General features: G+C 43.1%; 1 protein-coding gene across 4 annotated transcripts in view; it reads right to left on the bottom strand.

Moving 5' to 3' along the window:
• Nucleotides 1-17,878, bottom strand: part of trc (Serine/threonine-protein kinase tricornered) — a 122,888-nt gene that overhangs the window by 44,502 nt on the left and 60,508 nt on the right. Inside the window, exon 1 of one of the 4 annotated variants that reach the window (XM_050185342.3) lies at nucleotides 12,234-12,450. The exons of 2 other annotated variants lie outside the window; for them this stretch is intronic. In XM_050185342.3, the coding sequence (XP_050041299.1) occupies nucleotides 12,234-12,326 (93 nt within the window). In that variant the 5' untranslated portion in view covers nucleotides 12,327-12,450. One more of the 4 variants, XM_050185344.3, reaches the window with a different exon arrangement.

Below are 17,878 nucleotides of genomic sequence, written 5' to 3'. Positions count from 1 at the left end.
CGTGGCGATACTAGTTTCTATTGGCAAAGAATGGCCACTGGTACTATGCATATGTTCATAATATGTGCTTTATCTGCAATACTTTTTCAGTAAATCATATCTTGTGAATGATGATTTTGAGTCCAGCCAAATTACAAAACCTGCAATAAAGGGAGTTGTTCATAGGAACTGTGGAATAAAACATAAATGCTGAGGGAGTTTTCTTTTTCTTTCTGTTGCACCTAGCATGGTAGAGGTTCCAGTTCTCAGTAAATGACGGCAGGATTTCAACCTACAACATGTCCTTCTTCCAAAGTTACTTTTTTTTAAACAAACACAAGTATCTGGTCTAGTTGCATCATTGTTAGAGTCGCAACTCTACATGCCTCGAGGGTAATTTTGCTCTCTCTTCTTCTCTCTTTCTTTTTTTAGCCATTTTGGATTTTATACCTGCTGCTTCTATCACTCCACCTGTTCACAACTATTACACAAATCTAACCAACAGGAATTTTTGCATTGGTTCATATCAACACCTAATCAAGGATAGCTGATATTTGAATATTCAAAATGTCTCACATTTGGCATGTGTGCAGAATGTAACATTCAGCCCAAATGTTCCCGACAGCGGGACATCCTAAATTCGACATCCTAAATAAACACAGGGGTTGCAATTGACATTCTAGTGGTGGAGTCCAGATTATTTCAACCACTCTGGCTTTTTTAGCCAGGCCCAAAGCGAAGCACCAGCACATTTGTCCATATTGCAGCCATGAATTGAACCCATGGCCTCATGCTTGGCACCCAGCACATCACCATAGTCATGGCAGGAATGATATAAAAAACATCAGCAAGACATGGCTGTGTCAATGTGGGGGAAAAAAAACGCACAGAATGTTTATTTGTCCTACTTAGGGCGCTTTGCTGCAGAATCCAGTAGAAAAATAGTGCCAACAAGCAGCAGTTTTTCATAAGATGAATAATTTAAAATCTGCAATGATCACAAGACTCGTAAATGCTAGCTGAAGCTAGCAATTCCCAGAGTACCGCTGCTGTTGCTGCAAATGATCACGCTGATACAATTGGCCTCTCAAAGTACTGGAGTTGTTCAAGTGAGATGCCCCATTTTGACTTCTATCAGCACCCCAATCTCAGGACATGTTTTGGACGGCAGTCAGTCTTTCAGGGGTAAACTTCAAAACATCTATTACTTGTCAGTATGATAGCATCGCAACAATCTTAGCACTGGTCTAAACTAAAAAATAAAGAATAAAAGCAAGTGGCTTAGCTCGCTACTCAATACATCTCATACTATATGGAAAAAAGGATGCTATAAAATAAAATGAATAATGCAAAAAAAGTGTCTTGAGGTCTCACAAACAAAAAAATTCATTACATGCATTGCTACTCGGATGATCTTTTTTCATTCATCGTAAAAGAATTTGCTACCCAAGGTTAACGCTGAACGAGATGCAACAACCAGCACCAGTAAGATGTCGTAGCTGAAGTTCTTTCATACAGAAATACTCCTAAAATATTGCTGCGCAAAACAAGGGAACGAGGGTTGGCCACTGGTACTCAAGCTCTCGAAGCTGTGCAACAGTGCATTTACCTGGCATGGTCACAGGATACCTGGACACTGAGGAGGACATTTCGAAACGCACAAGAATTGGTTGGAGAATGCATGGCACCCACTCTCAGATCATGAATGGCAACTTTTTCTTGAAAAGAAAATTATAACATCAGCATCTACAGATTTACAGGGCTGAAACTCTGAGGATAACAAGGAAATGTGAGAAGACGCCAAATGGTGCTAACTGAGTGATGGAGCAGGAAATTATAGGCATTACATTAAGAGACAAGCCTATCAGAAGATAGCAAATGGGCATAGCTGATATTCTAATTGGGATTACAAGCAAGAAGTGAGTCTGGAAAAGGTCGTGTAACGCATAGAACGCATTACTTATGGAAACAACTCAATCGGTTCTGAGCAGGAGAAATGCAGTCAAGGATGGAAGAAGATAAGGTTGTGCGACTGGATTAGGAAATTTGCAGGCATAGGTTGGAGTCGGCTGTCGGAAGCTGGGTAATGGGAGAGGCCTTCTTCTTGCAGTCTACATAAATTAGGCTGATGATGACGATATCATTTGTGATGTGGCAGAACAAAGTCTTTGTGTGACTCACTGAGGCAAGATGTGGAAGCACATGTTGGATCACAGGAGACCCAGAATGCCCACCATCACCGTGAGTCACGCGCTCGTACGATGCAAGTGTGCGAACAGCTGTGCCACAAGCAGCACGTTGTCATAGCAGCCGGCGAGGAACAGTTTTCCTATGTTACCATTCTTTTTTTTTCTTTTGTCGCTCTGCCATCTGGCTCTCCCTTAACGTAAGAAGAAAAATGAAACAGGCCATGGTTGGGAAAAAAGACCTTTAAAAAAATGCCTTCTACAATGTTTGTAACTGATGCAGCTATGGCTAAGTAGCCATCCGTGCCTGTGCCTCCTTGTTTTCCTATGTGAAGCACTGTATTACATTTTGTGCTAACTGACCTGCACCTATACATTTATGACTTGCCACAATACACAATGGTTTTCTTTTCATCTGCCGCATAGTACGTGCCTAACAGGTTTATGTAGTGGACAACTTATCCAGCTTTTCTTGTTAGCTCTGCGTCTGGCCTCACTTGATGCTCTCTGAAGCCCGTCTAGAATAATGACTGGATAACCAAAGAAATGCTAGTTTAAACATCAAATGCAGGCAATAAAAGCAGAGCAATAATGGTACAAACAGGAATATGCCAACATTTCTATCATTTCAAAAAGTGGCAGAACTGCAGAAATCAAATTAATTAGCACCTGAGACACATTCTTTTTACTCTGTTTCTGTTGTGGCTAGGGAGCAATGAGCTCAATTTCACTGCACATACATAGAGCTGCCATTCTTATTATTGTGTATGGATACTCCACACATAGAAGCTTGCTTAAATTCAAGCGAACACCACCTTAAATACATGACAGGGATGGCAATTAAAGTAATGTAATGAGCCACATAGAAACACATGACTCAAGCATGCCGGGACAACCTTGATCAGAAAAAAAAAGAAAAAAAATCTGCACATGGTAATATTTGAAAACTAACTAAATCCTGATGTTATAACCAAGTCCAGAGCAGCCACTGGCAGTTGAAAATTCTCATACTGCACTAGTTTCGTTAACATGTCACTCTCGGCAAAGAGCAACAGCACACTCATGTTACACTTCTGCAAGACAGGAATAAAATTTACTTGTGATAAAGCTGTGGTGACTGTTTCTTTTATCCAAAATACACTAAATACAGAAGCGCAATGACTCACTAAGCAGGTCAAAACACCTGTTCTAACAGATTATAAGCAACTGCTGACCAACAACTTTCAGTAGAATGGCAATGCAAAGTTTGTGAAAAACAACCCTTCAGCAGAGTGTCCTGACACTGTAGCTACACAAAGATAATCTCTAGCCTATCCCCCACACTGACTACGTGGCTACGGCCTTCTGCTGCTAGGCCCGGCATTGGGGGGTTCGGTTCCCAGCCATGGCAGCTCCATTACGATGAGGGAAGAATGCAAAAACAATCATGTAATAAAGCACTGGCTGCACCTTAAAGAAACCTAGGTTGGATGGATGGATGGATGCAAAACTTTAATAAGGTCCTGAGGTACGTGACTCAGCACGCTGCGGGCCGCTCCCACGTTGGGACAGTCAGGCCTTGCCCGACCGCCGCATCGTGGGCCCTCTGGACAGCCCATAGTTGCGCGCCAGCATCGAGGCTCTTGATAGCGAAAAGCCACTTGTCCTCATTGATTTGTTCTGTGCCTCGTAACGAGGGGCAACGCCAGAGCATATGGTCTATGCTAGCGATGTCATTGCAGTGCCTGCAAGAACTAGTGGCATAGGTGTCGGGATAAATTTTGTGAAATAAAGCCGGGTTGGGATATGAGCCTGTTTGCAATAATCTGAGGGTCAATGCCTGCGCTCTATTTAACTTCTTGTGTGGAAGGGGAAAGTCTCTCCTGCCAAAATAAAAGTGCTGTGCAATTTCGTTGTATGTGGTCGGTTGATCTCTGTTCTCCACCACTGCAGGCCAGCGTTGGAGTTCTCCATGGTCGCAGAAAGCGAGACCTCGCGCCTTAGAGTGGGCCAGCTCGTTGAGGTTTGTGGGGCCTCCCATGATGGATCCCATGTGAGCGGGGAACCACGTGAGAGTGTGGGTGGCGATGCTTTTGCCGTTGAGGATGCGACAGGCTTCCTTACACACGGCGGCAACGCTGAAGGCGCGGATGGCTGCCCTGGAGTCGCTGAAGATATTGGCATGTCCGTCGTCCAGGAGGGCCAAGGCAATGGCCACTTGCTCGGCCGCACGCGATGACGTGCTGCGTACCGAAGCGGTGTTAACAGTCGAACCCCTGTGGTTGATTGACACTACCGTGAAATTGTTGCTGTTGCCATACTGGGCCGCGTCAACGAAGCAGCTGCCGCCAGGGAGTTCTGTTGCGCGGCGTAGGAGCGCCACCGCTCTGGCCTTCCTTCTTTCTACGTTGCGCTGGGGATGCATATTGCGCGGGGCGGGCGATACGATGATGTTATCTTTCTACTCTTTCGGAAGGCCCTGGTAGGCGTCTTCAACAGTGGCTGGGGGGACGCCCATCTCAGTTAGGAGTCGTCTGCCCGCCCTGGTGCCGGAGAGCCTGAGAATCTATCTGTGCCCTTTCTTGAGCTTCTGCAATCTCTTCCAGGGTATTATGAATACCCAACTGCAGGAGTCGGTCGGTGCGTGTGTAGTTTGGTAGTCCAAGCGCGCTCTTGATCCCCCTCCTTATCATGGCATTTAGCTTGTCTCGCTCGGCCCTCTTCCAGACGTGCATGGCTGCTACGTACGTAAAATGCACGTGCTACGCACAACAAGAAAGCGTGGACTAGCCTTAACAGATTCTCTTCGCTCAGGCCTCTCCTTCTGTTAGCTACCCGCCTGATTAGACCGATGACGCTATCCGTCTTTTTTGCTAGTTTGTGAATGGTGATGCTATTCGTGCCCGCCCCTTCGAGTGTCATTCCCAAGATTCGAATGGACGCGACTTTGGGAATGGGATCTCCGCAATTGGTGTAGAGATTAATGTCAATTTCAGTGGGGGGTTTCCAGTTCTGTGGCTTGCGGCCCTTTCTACTTGGGCTGTAGAGAGGGAGCTCCAATTTCTTTGGGGAGCACCGGAGTCCCGTGTCGGTTAGAAAGCGCTCTGTAGTGTCGACAGCTTCCTGGAGAGCGGCTTCGACTTGTCCATCACTGCCACCCGCGCACCAGACAGTGATGTCGTCTGCGTAGATCGTGTGACCGATGCCCTGGACCTTGCCTAGATACCTTGAGAGGTCGACCATTGCGATGTTGAAGAGGAGTGGTGAGATGACTGACCCCTGAGGGGTGCCTCTTCTGCTCAGCTCCATTTTCTCCGATTCCAAATCTCCAGCCTTGAGGATGGTGCATCGTTTGCTCAAGAAAGACCTGACGAAGGCATGGAAGGATGAGCCCAGGTCGAGTTTGGAGATGGCGTCGAGAACGAGCTCGTGACGGATGTTATCAAAGGCCTTCTCCAGGTCCAAACCAAGGATGGCTCTCGTGTCCCGAGTGCAGTGTTCCAGGATTTGGATCTTGATGAGCTTCATGGCGTCCTGGGTCGAGAGGCCTGGCCTGAAACCTATCATGTTGTGAGGGAAAAGGTCGTTGGTCTCGATATACTCGGCAATTCTGTTATGGATGGCGTGCTCGGCCACCTTCCCTACACATGACGTCAGTGAGATTGGGCAGAGGTTGTCCAGGCTCGGCGGTTGACCAGGCTTTGGGACTAGTATGACCTTCGCCAACTTCCATTCTTCCGGTACAATTCCCTGCTCCCAAATACGATTTATCTCATCTGTAAGAAACTCGATCGATGCATCCTCTAGGTTTCTGAGAGCCTTGTTGTTAATGTGAACCTAGGTTGTCTAAATATTATGGAACCCTCCACTACGGTGTGTTCCATAGTCTCTTGTGTTGCTACAGTACGCTAAACTCAAACATTCAATTAAAACTTTTGAAAGGCTAACTTTGAGTGCACAAATACGTGGCATGATGATACCTAATCTCCGAGGGCACAAAATCACAGCCACTTGCTGTTATACACCATGTCTCTTGCTGCTGATGCCATCTAACATTGTGACACAAGTGCCATTGGTCAGCCCCTGCATGCAGTCCCAAGCGAGTGACAGCCAGCCACGAACACACACGCAGAAGAAATACAGCCCTTGTTAACTTCCCAGCTATTACATGTGGTTGACTTCAGTGAATAGCACTAAAATGCCTGCCCAGAACACCTGCATCCAACACATGCGTGCACTTCCTTTCGCGGCTCACGGGTGAATGACATGGATGATGGACAGATATACACAAACATGCACTGCATCTACAGTGCAGAAAATGAAAGGACCAGCCAGGGTGATAAGATGATTATGCAGTGTTTGTTTCGAGTTTCCTCAACCGTGTGCCTTCATTGCGCTTCTATGCAATGAACATATTCAAACTTGCCGTTACCTTAAATACAATGCTACGTGGCATTGAGCAACGAAACTGACAGTCTTTGTATTACCTATAATTTTTCATGTGAAAGTTACAGATGTCAACAAATGCTCCCTCCCATTCATACAACCTGGAGATAAGATTGTTCAAATGTGCGCGTAAGAGCAAATGAACAAGCAAATGAAGAATTTAACAAGCAACTTGCCCAAAGCACTGAACCCCCAACTGCTTATAGTTAGCACAGCTGGTCACTTTGGAACTGACCAAATGTGAAGTCTGCAGGAAACGTCATTCATTTTGACTTTAGGAATAAACTGGTCTAAAAGAATACTTGTGGAGGGTATGTTCTGCAGAACGCTTTGAAAACAATATGCCTTTTATTACTATTCTTTTCCAACACATTCCTTTATCATGTGTCACATCAAGTGGCCAATAATGGCGACAGCAGCAAAGACGTCAGACAATGATGACGGGAAACGAACATCAGAAAATTAGAAGGATCATTTCAAAATATGGCCTCAGGAAGTCATCCTAAATGGTGAATATTAAGCTGCCATTTTCCACTATAGCATCTCTCAAATCTGAAGTGTAGCACTGGGATTCTAAACACCATCTTCCTAACGCAGACCACCTTTATGGGAAGTTTCGTGAAATAAAAACACTGTCACCCATTCAATAGCCCAATAATATCTAGCTTCATTCTGCTAATGGATGAATGACAATTTCTCCCTTTTCGTCATCTTCATCACCATTGTTATTTATTTAAATCTGTAGAACAGTTCCTATGACTGCCAGGTGCATTTACAGAGACAAGATTGTTCCATAATAGTGGAAGATGCAACAGTTATCGTGGCTACCAAACACATCTGCCATCACTACTGCACTAGGCTACTTTATTAAAGAGGTCGCATGTGTTTATGTCTCATGCTAAAGGCACAGAAATTTCACAGCTAGACAGCTTTTATTTCACAAAACAGTAATGTTCTATGAAATCAATTTCAGGCATCTACAGGTTTTCCTGCTCAATTTAGTCCGAGTGCCAGCTGAAACAATATAAATGCCACGGATATAAGCTGAGCGCCAGGCCATTTAATCCAATTTAATCCAAGTACCAACGTGTTCAATCCAAGTGCCAGCAGCTTGAATCCAAGTGCTAGTCACTTTATTCCATGCAAGAAAAACAGCACGATTGCAAATCCCAATAGCCGAAATGCTGAAATACTGTTACTGGAAAACGACAACACAAATTTTTTTTGTTCGCTACTAACATTTGTCACATGAATGACTGCGGTATATTACTTCAGGCCGATAGATGTGCATGGAGCTTTATACGTCAACAAAATAATATTCATGATAAAATTGGACTGCATCAATAATATCATGCTCGCGATTCAGTTTAAAAAATGCACTGCTAAGTTTGTTGGATAAAGAGTATTATGCGTAAAGGTGTGTCTTTTCAGCAACATGTGAATGGAAGGGCTGGTTTTTTGTATACCTTTCATGTAATTAATGCAAAATATGAACAAGGAACTTTTAGTGAGTAATTTTATATTATTCTTTGTGAATGTGAAGCACGAGTGAATTTTGTCTGTAAGACACCGCTGTCAGCATCGTGCTTTTCCGGCCCAGCAGATGACTTTTGACTTGTCTGCAAGAAAGTAGCATGAAAGCTGCCTGCTAGTAAATGAAAATAAATTTGTGCCTGAATGCGATCAACATCATGCATGATTAGCCTAGGTCATGCAATCTCTATGAATAATTAAACTGACGAGTGCCTTCAGTTGTTCAATAAAATGCTAAGCAGAGCCTTCACTCAGTCTCTAAAGGATCTGTTAACCACTTTTTTATTTTAATCTTAATGTCTTACGCCAACAGGTCTGGCAATTATGTGACATTTATTTTGATGCAAAATACCAGCCATTCATTTGACAAATGTTAGCAGCAAACACAAGAATTAGCACCCTCATTTACCGGTAGCTGTATTTCAGCATTTCAGCCATTTTCATTTGCGATCTTGCTGTTTTTTCTTGCATGAATTAAATTGACTAGCCCTTGGATTAAAGCTGCTGATGCTTGGATTAAAGAACATTGATATTCGGATTAAGTTTGCTGGCGTGTACGGCTTATTCATGCTAGTGGTGGGGTTAAATACTTTGTTGCTAGGATTAAATGTTTGGCAATTGGGTTACACAGTCTGGCACTCAGGTTATTTCAATTGGCACCTGGATTAAAGTAAGTAGCAAGACCTATATAGGGTGTCCTAGTTAACATTATACAAACTTTCCTATGAAAAAAGAATGATGTAAAAGAATACCCAGTGCAAGATATAATTTTGAGACCTACGGTGTTTGGCCACCAGAGGTCTGACGACCGAACACAGTAGCTCTCATAATTGTATTTTGCACTATGTTTTCTTTCTTTTCTTTTTTTCGTTAGGCAGCTTGGCTAACATTAGCAGGGACACATTGCATAATGTCACACTGTAGTGTAACATTTAAAGTGCACAACTTAAATCATTGTCATTAGCAAACTAAGGACATATGAAGGCAACAGAGTAGAAATGAAGATGAGATTAGCAAAGTTTCAAGATCATGATGCAATTAAAACATAATTTGTGAAAATGAGCTACTTCAAGGCCACATGAAGTGCCTGCGAGCACTAGCGAGCAAGTACATTTCGCCTGTATTTGAAGGAAATGACGAAATAGGAAAAATAATTATACTCGTTTAACAGAATCGCAGAACAAACTACTTGAATGTGCCAAAGTTGTCCAAGACTATCTTTATTTATCTGTGCTAAGAAGCTTGGGAGCTTAGGATGTATAGAAAATCTTATGCACTGACGAAAACTGGCAGGCATGTGGTGTGCCAACAGTAAGCACTTATCTCTCTGGTGATCCACCGTGAAGTAGCTGTATGTGTAATGTGTGTAACGAGTTTGAAGTTGATGGCCCAGCTTGTAAGAGAGCCACATCGTCAACCATGCTGAACTGTAGACACAGCCTGAACATTTTCTATGTACTTGTCAGCATTTTCCATTGTGCTGAGAGATCTTCGCTCACTGCGTCTGTCTATCTCAATCACATGCTTCTCTTAGTGCTGTATTCAAGACGAGTGAAGACTTCCATATCCCAGAATCACCATGGTGTCACAACTCCTTTCATGAAACTTGCATAAAGACTTGGTTTCACATTTCCCTATAGGTAGAACTAACTGCAAAAAGCTCTATGCCACCAACAGACACTGCATGCTGAAAATGCTACTTAAATAGAAAGGTCAGCATACAAGAGAATGGTACAAACCAGCAATATTGCATGGCAGTGCTTGAGAGTGTGCCACACTATGACCCACTAGACACATGTGACCCATCTTAATGTTGCTCCCCTGTTTGTTTGTTTTATTAACATTTATTAGTACAGTCAGAGCGAAGTAGCTGGTGCACACAAGCAGCACTAAAAAAAATGTGCACATCAGAATAAATAACTGTTCCAAATGACAACAGCATTTGTTGGTACAAAGCTTCTGAAAAAAACAATGGCACAATTTGAACTTCAGGTCACTGAAAAGCTACAACCTGTATTTTGCACCCATCAACTAAACAATCATTTTCAGCCTGCAAGTTTCCAAGCTGCTTTGTATTTTTTGGCTAAATGCAATGTGGTCCCTCTATGTGCCATCCCCTACAATGCGAAACTGAAAGATTCCATAAGATGCCCAAACGTTAAATGTTATGAGTGGTTGAAATAAGGATGACAAGATGGATGTGCAAGGCGATCAGAAAAGAAGCTGTTCATGAGGAGTACAACATATAAGGGACAATTCACTGCAGCCAAGGCTCAAGCATCGGTGAGACGCAGCAATGACGCATGGTGATCACTAGACCAGCAGAAAGCTAAAGAAGATCGAAGTAAAGCGATAACTGTGTGAATGCAAGAGGTCACAAGGTCAGCCTGAGAACATGCGCTTACAAAAGCTGGTAAACAGTCAAATGATAGGACAAAGAGGGATAACAGTTCGCAAAAGAAAAAAAAGAAGTGCTTGTGCAGGTTATTTTTTAACGTCTGTGTTTTCTGCACTGTTTCCTAGCTAGCCATAAGCCAACTAACCTGAATTCCTATAAACAAACGCATGCTTCATCTGTATTGTATCATAACTATTAGTGCCAATTTATTCTGCAGAACGGTATGTCCTAAATAGCAAAAAACAAGATGATTCACATAATTAAGTCATCCATGCTGCAGCAGTGTTGCCTTGTTTTCATCACTCCATTCACAATGTGAGGTGCTATAATAGAGTTACGTGCCACATGACAAACTACTGTAATGTCAACAGCTCTGAGCTGGCTATATAACAGTGATGTTGCATTTTTTCAGAGACCACATGAGAAAAAAAGGTTTCCTTAGCCAAGTCTGGTGGCTGTAACAGTTGAAAGGTGGGCTAATTTGTAGATATTTATGGTATGGAAGTGCAAAAGAAGAATGGAGGGTGAGACAGGACAAGTGTGTTGTGTCAAAGCGAGACAAGCAACATGGATGTCTGCCATAGGAAAGTCACTGAAACAATGGAACATGTTTAGATCTGGTATGCCCCATACATGCACGCACATAAAAAAAAAACTCAATCCACCTGGAAAGAGGCTTCAGCTTTACTTCTTTATGTGTTTAAGTACATGTCCACGTGGCACTGATGCACTAAAATCTGTACTCCCGCATTATCATTACGTACCATATTTATGGTTGATGAATGCCCCCCCCCCCCCCCAATCAATCATTATGCAAAATAGTAGAATGGCCAAATGATGACTAGGATCAGCCGTAGTGGTATGGACAGTTATGCATATATTGATTGACGCACCAGCTCTTAGCACACACTGCCTCGCTGGCAATAATGAGCAACCTTTCACGCACCACCGTAGCAGGCATCGTCCCAATGTTTGTTAAAACCTAGGCATCCCAGAGAATAGCAAATAGGATGCCTATCTGGGCAACTCAGTAATTCTTACTTATAGGCATGCAAGAGTGCATGTCTGAAACTTAGCACTTAGCACAGGACAGTAGCAAATGGAACACACAACAAATATGGTTGTGACTTTCATCTGATGTTTATTGAAAGGTTAACAAGAAATGCACATATACTGAAGAAAACAATGTACAACAAAAAAAACAAGCAGAACATAGCTAGATAACCTTGGCTTACGGTGGTCAAAGCACTTGTGAGGGAAACAAAAGTGCATCAATACTTGGCCCTTGTCTTTATCTCACAGAAGTTTTGTATCGTCATACAAATGCCTTGACTACCCGAAGACAAGATTATCTACTTTTGTTTTGATTCCCATCTAGAAGTAATTTTTCTTCCCACATTATAAGTACATATTCTGTACAATTTCAATAAACATCAGTTCAAAGTCAGCACTCAGCTTGTTGTGCATGCCCCTTTCACTAGTGCCCCATCAAGTGCAAGTACAAATCTACAAGAAACATTGGAAAAACAGTGAAGGCACCTACGCTGCTCAGCTGCCTGCCGAAGAACATGGCAAGGAGAATGAGGAGCACGTTGTCTCACATACACAGAACTAAGTAATGTGAGAGCACGCACAGCAACACCATGCAAAAAACAAAACTCTGCGCAATAGCAAGTCCGAGGTTAGAGACAAAAGACTCCGCTGTTCCTCACAAGGCAGGCCGGCGGCGTTGTCGACGCGAATGCGGCATATCCCAGGCAGCCAGCCTTCTGACGAGAGTAGCGCAGGCAGTGCCAGCAATCCATTGTCGCCCCCCAGGCTATGAGCGCTCACAACACGCACCCATTCGCCTCTCACTCGGCAAGCATGGATGTGTTTTGCAGCAGAGGTGACAGTGTGCAGCATAAGGGCATGGAAAGAGAGAGCTGCATTGTCGAGCACCTTGCGAAACACCTGCCACGTGAACCTGATGCACGACTCTCCCTCCTGTCGCCACTCTCTCCCACCTAACCTCCTTTCTCTTTTTCAACAAGCAGCTGGTCGCCATGTGTGTGGAGTGCGGGAGAGGGGTATGACAACTACACTACCGTCTGTCACCTTCCCCATTGTCGATGACGGCTGGTGCGAGCATGAGCTAGCAAGCCCTCACTCCCCCACCTCTCGTCGCTCCCTCTTGAACACAACTACGCGCCGCAACCTTGCAGGAAGCGCCATCGTGTGGTAAGAGCTCAGCAGAGCAAGAGCAATGTGGGAGAAATAGGGCAGCCCTTGAACCCAACGTCACTGACAGCAGCCCTCCACTGAGACTAGATCCGGAAGGCGAGGGAACAAAAAGAAATATCTAAGAGACTGCTTGGAATGGCTAGCCTCTTTAGTGTACCATGCCCGGATTTCACAGGCACTGTTGTAGTTCCCTGACCCAAGTTACGACTATAGCACTCCTGCCTCCATGTGTGCGTGTTTTCTCTCTTTCTGCGAGTCTGCTCCCCTCCTCCATTTTCCTTGCTACCTTTCTGTGTCCCCTTACCCTTCCTCCTGTGTAGAGTAGCAAACCTGATTATATTCTGGTTAACTTCCCTGCCTTTCATAGGTAATTTCTCTCTCATTCTAAACCAAGCTGAATGTTAAGCTGATTTGCATAAGCTTTCAAATAAGGGATTACATACTAACTTTTGCCATACCTTGATAGAAATACAAAAATACTTCTTTGGACTAAATCCAGACATTAAAAAACTAGCTCCAGTGCAAAAATTTTTTTTTTCTTCTGTATATGCTTCTGTTAAATTACAATTCACATTTACTTCTGTGTCTGAAGTTTTAACTTCTACATCTGCTAAAAATCTTCCAAGTTTTATTCAATGTTGCACCCCAAAATTTGTCTTATTAAGCTTTATGCATAAATTAACTTTGTGCTAAATATTCAAGGTACATCAATGTACTTTCTAAATGTCATTGCAACAGCAGGTTCACTCACTGTGCATTTATTACTGCAGTTTACTATAAGATCCCCTATGACAACTCTTCCACAAATTCTGGGAATTAGCCAGTATGTGCCTGCTGCTGTAACATTTTCCTTTTTTTTATTGCGACCAAGATTTGATTAAGGGGCTAAAATTACAATTTTCAACAGAAATACACATTTTCTAATTTTGTCTATTTTGGATTTCTAAGCATATAAAGAAATCCCTTGCCAAGTTTGGTTATTATATGCCTAATACAGGAGCAGAAGAATGAGCTTTTTTGCCTGCCAGTTACATGTGTGCTGACCTGTTCTCAGATGCCTTAATTAATTTTTCTCAGCTTGCACTTTTTCGCCAATTCGCACTTTTAGGAATACTATTGTTTTGAAACTGCTAAGCTGAAAACTGTCTGTAAGATTGTTTCTAGGCTGAAAATTTGTGAGGAAGACTGTGGACATATTGAATTTTTAAATTACCTCTATAAAAAAAAAGTTGAGATTTCTTGATCACTGTAACAACAAAAAACTGTTTTGAAGTGATGTGGTTCCTACAAAACAAGGCATAAAATTGTAAGACACTGTGTCTATCCTGTAATATAGGGCATCCAGAAGATATTTATTCAAAAAAAGAATTTATCCAATTTTATAATTCTTAAAATGATAAGTTTTTCCAAGGTGACATTTGATCCATGGGACATGCATAATATTTTGGTGGTAGGGTAATCAAATTTGCTACATGTTCTAAAGCCAAGAAGACAAAGCCTCGTACTGAATTTTCTTAAAATTAACATGTCAGTTGAAAAGTTGACCTTTCAGCCTTGTATACCCCCTTAAGGCATAACATAGGGTGTGTATTATATGTATGCTGTGAGACCGGTGTTGTGTATAACATCAAGCAGTGTTCTTGCTTGCATGTATTACATTGGCAATAATAAACTAAGAATGCACAGTACTATGCGAGACACATCAACACACATAAGAAAGAACATGTCTCACCTCTCTAGTGCTTCTTTAGTGCACTTAACTTGAATTGTGTGTATGGACCCAAGTAGCCAACATGAAGATGTTAATGATGCAAATGTCAATGTTGCATTTGTCTTTGTTTTCATCATCATCATCATCAACAGCAGCAGCAGCAGCAGCAGCCTGGTTATGCCCACTGCAGGGCAAAGGCCTCTCCCATACTTCTCCAACAACCCCGGTCATGTACTAATTGTGGCCATGTCGTCTCTGCAAACTTCTTAATTAATCTCATCCGCCCACCTAACTTTCTGCCGCCCCTGCTACGCTTCCCTTCCCTTGGAATCCAGTCCGTAACCCTTAATGACCATCGGTTATCTTCCCTCCTCACTACATGTCCTGCCCATGCCCATTTCTTTTTCTTGATTTCAACTAAAATGTCATTAACTCACGCGTGTTCCCTCACCCAATCTGCTCTTTTCTTATCCCTTAACGTTACACCCATCATTCTTCTTTCCATAGCTCGTTGCGTCGTCCTCAATTTAAGTAGAACCCTTTTCGTAAGCCTCCAGGTTTCTGCCTCGTAGGTGAGTACTGGTAAGACACAGCTATTATACACTTTTCTCTTGAGGGATAATGGCAACCTGCTGTTCATGATCTGAGAATGCCTGCCAAACACACCCCAGCCCATTCTTATTCTTCTGATTATTGCCGTCTCATGATCCGGATCCGCCGTCACTACCTGCCCTAAGTAGATGTATTCCCTTACCGCTTCCATTGCCTCGCTACCTATCGTAAACTGCTGTTCTCTTCCAAGACTGTTAAACATTACTTTAGTTTTCTGCAGATTAATTTTTAGACCCACTCTTCTGCTTTGCCTCTCCAGGCCAGTGAGCATGCACTGCAATTGGTCCCCTGAGTTACTAAGCAAGGCAATATCATCAGCAAATCACAAGTTACTAAGGTATTCTCCATTAACTTTTATTCCCAATTCTTCCCAATCAAGGTCTCTGAATACCTCCTGTAAACACGCCGTGAATAGCATTGGAGAGATCGTATCTCTCTGCCTGATGCCTTTCTTTATTGGGATTTTGTTGCTTTCTTTATGGAAGACTAGGGTGGCTGTGGAGCCGCTATAGATATCTTTCAGTATTTTTACATACGGCTCGTCTACACCCTGATTCCGTAATGCCTCCATGACTGCTGAGGTTTCGACTGAATCAAACGCTTTCTCGTAATCAATGAAAGCTATATATAAGGGTTGGTTATATTCCGCACATTTCTCTATCACCTGATTGATAGTGTGAATATGGTCTATTGTTGAGTAGTCTTTACGGAATCCTGCCTGGTCCTTTGCTTGACAGAAGTCTAAGGTGTTCCTGATTCTATTTGCGATTACCTTAGCAAATAGTTTGTAGGCAACTGACAGTAAGCTGATCGGTCTATAACTTTTCAAGTCTTTGGCGTCCCCTTTCTTATGGATTAGGATTATGTTAGCATTCTTCCAAGATTCCGGTACGCTCGAAGTCGTGAGGCATTGCGTATACAGGGTGGCCAGTTTTTCTAGAACAATCTGCCCACCATTCTTCAACAAATCTGCTGTTACCTGATCCTTCCCAGCTGTCTTCCCCCTTTGCATAGCTCCCAAGGCTTTCTTTACTTCTTCCGGCATTACCCGTGGGATTTCGAATTTCTCTAGACTATTCTCTCTTCCATTATCATCGTGGGTGCCACTGGTACTGTATAAATCTCTATAGAACTCCTCAGCCACTTGAACTATCTCATCCATATTAGTAATGATATTGCCGGCTTTGTCTCTTAACACATGCATCTTATTCTTGCGAATTCCTAGTTTCTTCTTCACTGCTTTTAGGCTTCCTCCGTTCCTGAGAGCATGTTCAATTCTATCCATATTATACTTCCTTATGTCAGCCGTCTTACGCTTGTTGATTAACTTTGAAAGTTCTGCCAGTTCTATTCTAACTGTAGGGTTAGAGGCTTTCATACATTGGCGTTTCTTGATCACATCTTTCGTCTCCTGCGATAGCTTACTGGTATCCTGTCTAACAGAGTTACCACCGACTTCTATTGCACACTCCTTAATGATGCCCACAAGATTGTCGTTCATTGCTTCAACACTAAGGTCCTCTTCCTGAGTTAAAGCCGAATAGCTGTTCTGTAGCTTGATCTGGAATTCCTCTATTTTCCCTCTTACCGCTAACTCATTGATCGGCTTCTTATGTACCAGTTTCTTCCGTTGCCTCCTCAGGTCTAGGCTGACTCGAGTTCTTACCATCCTATTGTCACTGCAGCGCACCTTACCGAGCACGTCCACATCTTGTATGATGCCAGGGTTAGCGCAGAGTATGAGGTCTATTTCATTTCTAGTCTCGCCGTTCGGGCTCCTCCACGTCCACTTTCGGCTATCCCGCTTGCGGAAGAAGGTATTCATTATCCACAAATTATTCTGTTCCGCAAACTCTACTAATAACTCTCCCCTGATATTCCTAGTGCCTATGCCATATTCCCCCACTGCCTTGTCTCCAGCCTGCTTCTTGCCTACCTTGGCATTAAAGTCGCCCATTAGTATAGTGTATTTTGTTTTCACTCTACCCATTGCCGATTCCACGTCTTCATAGAAGCTTTCGACTTCCTGGTCGTCATGACTGGATGTGGGGGCGTAGACCTGTACAACCTTCGTTTTGTACCTCTTATTAGGTTTCATAAACATGCTGCCAGCAAAATGTCTCTCTGGCACAAGTTTGAAGTGAACAAACTTGCTTTGTTATATTGTCCCTTGCTTGCTCTTACATGATGCGCATGAAGGTTATCGTTTCTCTTTTTTCTTTTATCTACCCTAAAGGTAGGGGTGGAAAGAATCCAGAACATTTTTGTGTTTATGTTAGCAGTCTTTTGGCAAGCAAGAGAAATTGATTCAGTGCTTCTGAAAATTTATCTGCACAGACAATGTCAGCCACTGATATTGGCAACTGATTCCAGTCCTGAATTGCGAAGTGGAGGAACGAAATACGGAGTAGGTCAGTGCGGGCAACCATTGCCTGTATGTAGTTGATCTTATGACACACCTATCAACATATATGCTGTTGTGTAAGGCCATTCTGCAAAGATTCAATTGACAGAAGTGGTTTACTGTCTGAAAGCAACTCATGGGCTACAAGAGGTTCCAGATTCATTTAGACCCTCCAGGGCTGCAGAGCTCTCCGAAAGTGGCATACATGAATGTTTTGCATGCCACTGTCATTGGAAGGTGGCCATTGTGGCAGGAATTCAAATTACAAACAAGAAATGTCACTTGTCCAAGTCAGTTGAAACCATAGGAGGTGACCTCTGTGGCAGGGAGGGTAGCTTGCCTCCTCCCGCCACCTTGCACTTCATTAACCTTTTATCAGCACTATTGACTAAATCGCAGGGGAAGGC

The sequence above is a fragment of the Dermacentor andersoni genome, chromosome 4 (assembly GCF_023375885.2).
Source record: "Dermacentor andersoni chromosome 4, qqDerAnde1_hic_scaffold, whole genome shotgun sequence".
NCBI lineage: Eukaryota > Metazoa > Arthropoda > Arachnida > Ixodida > Ixodidae > Dermacentor > Dermacentor andersoni.
This window is presented reverse-complemented; position numbering and strand designations above follow the sequence as displayed.